General features: G+C 36.6%; 1 protein-coding gene across 1 annotated transcript in view; it reads left to right on the top strand.

The window, feature by feature from the left end:
- The first annotated feature begins 750 nt into the window (after nucleotides 1–750).
- Nucleotides 751–6,594, top strand: part of LOC106472417 (dual oxidase maturation factor 1-like) — a 31,788-nt gene continuing 25,944 nt past the window's right edge. The window contains exon 1 of the mRNA XM_022400992.1: nucleotides 751–906. Coding sequence (XP_022256700.1) covers nucleotides 829–906 — 78 coding nt within the window. The 5' untranslated portion in view covers nucleotides 751–828. The remainder of the gene's footprint in view (nucleotides 907–6,594) is intronic.

The raw sequence follows: 6,594 nt of genomic DNA, 5'->3' as shown, positions 1-6,594 counted from the left end.
TGACCCGCAGATTGCGAGTTGAGCACTGTAACAACCTGGCCATGCCGAGCCTACTTTATATGAAAAATGCACTAAAGATAAAATGGGGGAAAAAACAAGTAGATTGCGAGTCGAGTGCCTTAACAACCTGGCCATGCCGGGCCAAGTGTTTCAGAGACAGGTTAAAGATACGTTGATTTTAATTTTAATATGCTAGTAAAGTTGTGTCGTAAATAATTTGTTGTTGTTTTTATCTCCGAACACTTTTAGCCCTAAGTCAAACATCTATATAGAAATATAGATCAAATGAATACATTATATTGAGTAATAACATCTAAATTGTTGAAGGTAATAATAAATACTTCGAATTTAGAAAACCACCCCTGTTGGTTCAGCAGTAAACCAGAGGGCTAATAACGCTAAAGCTGGAATTTCAATAAGCGCGGTGGGCAGAACACAGCTAGCTTATTGTGTAGCTTTGCGCCTAACAACAAACAAAATAAATCGTGTTAAAAATCATTTACGTGTTTTTTTTTACGTGTGTGTGTAAGTAAAATTAGTTTAAAAGGTTACTGAGATAAAAAAGCCTTTAGTACAAAACAAAATATATGCTTGCACACACAGAATACAAAATGATAAAAATATAACTTTATGTATTATAAGGAGATTATATCTTAAAATTACTGAAGCAACAGTGTTGTAAAATGTAAAAGCCAAGACATTTTAAAATGTAGTTCCAAGTATGGCCACGCGGTAGCGTTTGTTAAAGTTTTCATGATTACACTGGGAATTTTAGCGCTCCACCCTTTCAATTAATTAATCGGTGTCTTTCCAGTTTGTATTCATAGTATGACAAAACAGTTATCCTATAGAGGTTTTTCTGAGAGTAAGAATAAATATTTCTGCGAAAAGAATAAAGAAAATCAGGTATGTATTAAATCTAAAACTTAAGAGCCTCGTATAAAATTAATAATAATTTTAAGCTGCAGTTGTCAGGAAACTATTTGCATCTAGCCAGAAGAAATATTTCATAAAATAATTTTTAAATAACTTTTTTTTTTTTTAACGAGTCTGATTATCTTATTTCAGAAAACAATAGTAGTATTTTAATAACTTATAGTTTGTTAACTTCTTTTGTATATGCAGGGTAATAAGCGCTGTATGGTAAAATTTCTTTAGCTGAATCATTAAAAAATTCACCTTTAATAAGGTTATAGTATCATGAATAGGTAAACCTGAAAACGCTAAATAAAACCCCCAGAAAGTGAAACGGAAGACAATTAACTTCAACTCTAGCCTTTTCATTATAATAGGACTTTTAATTTTCCGTTTTAACCAATAAACATTGATAAAAGATCAGTATATAAGGGAATCATCCTCTTTCCTGACATCTATATAGTATTGATTCGTTCTGAACATTTTAAACGGACCCCAGCTACTGGAGTGTAAAAAGGTTAACCTAATGAACATGGAAGTAAGTCTTATGAAAATTAATGTAGACCCCGTGTAAAGAAGAATTTTTAGAAATAAGCCGAGAAAAATCCACACGGTATATAAAAACCGAGGGCCCGTTTAAAAAAAAAAAAGTTTCTGGCTATCTACATAAAATTTGAATTTAACTAATCACCGAAAAACATAAGTCCTAATTATAAATCTTCAGATTGACATCAATAAACAAAACTGGAGAAAGAAAAAGTCACGGCAAACCTCTGTTGTTCCTCTTATCAATCTTTTCTTTATGTTTGTTGCTCACAGGATTATTTATTCAAGTTTTACGTTAATTAGTTTCATGAACGGAGAGCGATTTCGGTGAAATGCGACCGGTCATGGACTAGTGGTTAGTTTGCTTGAACTGTGAACTCGAGGGTTCTGAGTTCGCGGTTCGTCGCGGTTAAATCGCGCGCCGTACAGGACTGTACTTGGAGCCGTGGGTACGTTGTAAAGATGGCTATCAAATCCCACTAATCGGTCAGAAAAGAGTGCCCCTAGAGTCACGGATTCGAATCTTCGTCCTATTAAACATGCTCGCCCTTTCAGCTGTGGGGGCATTATAATGTGCGGTCAATTCCACTATTCTTTGGTAAAAAAAAGTAGCCCAAGAGTTGGCGGTGGGTGTCATTGACTAGCTCCCTTTTCTCTAATCTATACGTTCAGAATTAGGGACGGCTATGCGCAAAGAGCCCTTGTGTAGCTTTGCGCAAGAATTATGAAATGAACAAACAGTACGAACTGTGTCAGACCTAGATATCATACGTAGTATATATCATGTTTCAATGATAAGTATAGAGAAAGTCTTGTCCATCATATACACGCAGCTAGTCGTGTTCCGGGATTGTTGTTGGGTTATGAGGTTCTTAGTCATGTAACTGCAGCATAACTGGTAAAAATTATACGTTATAGTCAGAACGAGGTCACATGCCGACTATTTCACTGAACTGACTGTTATGCACGTTGAAGAACTAACTGTTCTATGGATTTATCATCAAAATCTCCTTAATAGCCTGACCTAATCACTTACATCTGACGTCACTCACTTTCACAACAATATTATAACAATCTGATTGCCACAATATTTCAAAATATAGAGCCAATAAAATGTTACATTTAGAAAGGGCGTTTTTATTTTTCTCTACATTTTAACTTTTGTCACAAAATCGAAAGGCCCACTGAACTAACTTATAAATTTTACTGTTCTGACAAATTTTGAGAAATATTAAATCACAAGTTTGGAGAGAAACGATTGTTTAAGCGCAAAACTACACAATTAACTGTATATATGCGCTGTGTCCACATTAAGAACCTAAACACAAATTTTAACATTATTAAAAGCTTACCGCTGAGCCACCAGGGGGCGAAGAGGTTTAGTTTATTTTGAATTTCGCGCAAAGCTATACCAGAGCTATCTGCGCTAGCCGTCCCTAATTTATCAGTGAAAGACTAGAGGGAAAGTAGCTAGTAATCACCACCCACCGCCAACTCTTGGGCTACTTTTTTTTTACCAAAGAATAGTGGAATTGACCGTACATTATAATGCCCCCACAGCTGAAAGGGCGAGCATGTTTAATAGGACGAGGATTCGAATCCGTGACTCGAGCGCCCTAACTGCCTGGCCATGCCAAGCTTATTTTTTTTCTGGGTTCACCACGGGAAAACGAACCTCGGATTTTAGCATTGTAAGTCTGTAAACTTATCGTTGTCCCACCGGGGGACGGGGCTAACAGAAAAGAAATTTATTTATAGAGATCATTAGATAAGGCTAGCCAATTTATCGGAAGGAAGAAAGAGTAATTAATCGTGAAAAAATTTAATTTTAAGAATAAAATTGAAATATTTTTGGTTGGAATAATTAACTTAAAAGAAAATTTTAACAAACGAAATTTCAATTTTAAAGTACTTTTATTTGAGAGCATTTTATTTTATAACTAGGTCATTTTTTATTTTCATGAATTCTTTTTTCTTGGTTACGGAGGGAGGGCTTTGTCTGTAAAACTAGCTTCATTTTTGATTGGCATAATCCCTTAGGCAACGAGAAATAACAATGTAAAGTAGAGTTATTTCATCTGATTGCTGTTTGGATAATTCACTCTAATAAGGCCAAACGAAAATGAACTGACACATTTCATTAGGCTTAGGCCAATAGTATATGACCAATAATGAAAGACGTCTCTTCGCGAAACGCCGCTATAGATAATTTGGGTTTTACATGTCTGTACTCTTAGTTCTTTTTCTAACTCATCTTCATCAATCATCACTGAAGGCTACTATAACACTATTCTACTTTTCATCCGGGCCACAAGTGACTGAAGATACGCTTATGCTTGCTTATTAAACGTTCAGTATTACTTTGATATACTTTCTATGGACATTTTTTTTGCTGCTCCCATGGGGCCCCCTTGTAAGCAATGGGCCCCGGGAAAATATCTCCAAACTTCGTGCCCTCTTGAAGGGCCCGCATATCGTAGCATCTTTCTTTTTAACAAATTACATAGGGTGGGTGAATTTGATAATATGGTACTCTTTATTTCTTAACCAAAATCCTCTGACGCACGTGAATGTAGCCGGCAAAATGTCATGCACCAGATAATGTAAGTAAGTATCTTTAATTTTAAGGCGAAACAGCCTTTATTGTAAACATTTGGTTTGGGTTTTGCGCAACGCTACACGAGGGCTATCTGCGTTAGCCGTCCCCAATTTAACAGTGTAAGACTAGAGGGAAGGCAGCTAGTCATCACCACCCACCGCCAACTCTTGGACTACTCTTTTACCAACGAATAGTGGAATTGACCGACAAATTATAACGCTTCCGCAACTGAAAGGGCGAGTATGTTTGGTGGGACAGGGATTTGAACCCGAGACTCTCAGACTGTGAGTCGAGCGCCCTCACAACCTGGCCATGCCGGGCTCACGTGAGACTGAATGTGACACACGAATGTGACGAAACCAGTTTTTTTCAATACCAAGACTACCGATAGTTTATTCTGTTTACTGTGTATTTTTGTTCTCTAATTGCTACACACGATATTTTGTTATTTTATGATGATAGCTAAGTTATACGTAAAGCCAGTTTACAAAGTAAAGTTTTCTAGAAGGAAAAAAAAAGGTGAAGAAATAAAGATATTTTTTACAGGTGAAGCCTAACCATAACCTCGAGCCAACTCGTACCTACTTCTTAGGATCTTGTGTAACAATCTTCCCCGGTGTGAACATGACTTAACTTTACAAGGTCGAGTGAGCAACAAGTTAACGTTTACTCCTTCAAATCACGTAGACTGTACACGTTTTTTTTTTCTTCTTCTATGTTCTTCTTAATTTTACCGGTTTACATTCAAAATCAAGGTGTGTAAAACCGTAACTTTTATGATTTGTTTACTACTGTATCCACAGGGAGCTACTTTTTGTGTGTGTGTGCGTGTACGAATACATATATAAAAGTAAAAATAGTCAGGAATTTTTACCAACCAAACGTACATTCCTTAAGTTTTCACGTCAGAAGTTGAGTGACTTTGTTTACCTGCTCCTTTCACCTCTACAAATCTTCCACGTTAAGAAGTAACCTGTTACACCTTGACAAGACTGTTAGATTATGGGTTGAGTGATATTTTTTTACTTGTCATTCCTCAACAATTTCTCAACATTAGAAGTTGAGTGACTTACTAAACCTGTTATAGCTTGACATATCCTGCACTTTAGGGAATGTTTGACCTCCTTTACCTGTTATCCATTAATACTTTTTTCAACATTAAGAGTTGAGTGACTTACTAAACCTGTTATAGCTTGATATATCCTGCACTTTAGGAATTGGTTGACTTCCTTTACTTGTTATCCTGTCCCCCCCCCAGTGGCACAGCGGAATGTCTGCGGAATCCGGGTTTCGGTACCCGTGGTGGTGGGCAGAGCCCAGATAGCCCATTGTGTAGCTTTGTGCTTAATTACAAACAAACCTGTTATCCGTCAATAAGTTTTCAACATCAAGAGTTGACTGACTTCCTAGACTTGTTATAGCCCCACTTTAAGGAATGAATTAGCATCCTGTACCTCTTATATCTTGACCTTTCTTCTACATTAAATACCGAATTACTTTCTTTTATATATTACACCCCAAGAAATATTTTACGTTAGGTGTTAATAATGTGTTCTGCATCTTATACCTAACCTTTCTTTAGGGACTGAGTGAATTCTTAGGTCTGTTAAATACCAATAATTTTTTTCATATTTGGCTTTGAGTGACTTCATATACTTGTTATACCACAAAATATCGTCTACGTAGACTGTAACATCTCGTCCACCTTTGGCCTAAGTGACTTACTGGATTGCAACTACGTAGACTGTAACATCTCGTCCACCTTTGGCCTAAGTGACTTACTGGGTTGCAACTACGTAGACTGTAACATCTCGTCCACCTTTGGCCTAAGTGACTTACTGGATTGCAACTACGTAGACTGTAACATCTCGTCCACCTTTGGCCTAAGTGACTTACTGGATTGCAACATGCTATCTAAAGGTTTGGCCAAAACCACTTCTTGGATCTTTTAAATCTCAACAAATCTTTGATATTTGGCTTTGAGTGATTTCATATATCCAATACACCGCTATTTATCCCCTGCATTTGGCTTAAGTGACTTCTTTTATTGCAAAATGCCCTTCACATTTGGCCTGTTCGTGGATCTAATGATGACATCTTTATTTTTCAGTTCCGTTGAAGTTTTACCAACCAGTAGTCAGTACATGCTCCAGTGTTTGGTTCTATTATCTCCCAGTCATTAGATGCAATTTTCTTTTTAACAACTTCTGGCTTCTTTCTTTGTAGCACAATGACTGTTCTTCTTTTAATTATGGGAAGTTTAATCGCTGGTGTAGCGCAAAATTTTCTGGTCATAAAATGTGAAGCAATTTGAAGGTATTCTAACCTAGAATTCACGTCTTTGCATCAAGTGAGTTCCTAATATGTACTCTTCCTCGAGGTCAACTACTCAAACATCATGAAACGTAGAGGAGTTTCCTACCATAAGGGTAATTTTAAAGTTTCATTTAATAGGTGTAGAACAAATAAGTTCTTTAATTCCATATCTTGCAGTAGATGGCGTTTTAGGTTGGAACTCCTGATGCAGAAAGAGG

This window comes from Limulus polyphemus, unplaced genomic scaffold (assembly GCF_000517525.1).
Source record: "Limulus polyphemus unplaced genomic scaffold, Limulus_polyphemus-2.1.2 Scaffold5313, whole genome shotgun sequence".
Classification (NCBI taxonomy): Eukaryota; Metazoa; Arthropoda; class Merostomata; order Xiphosura; family Limulidae; genus Limulus; species Limulus polyphemus.
Note: the sequence above shows the minus strand (reverse complement) of the source record. Positions and strands in the feature narration are given on the sequence as shown.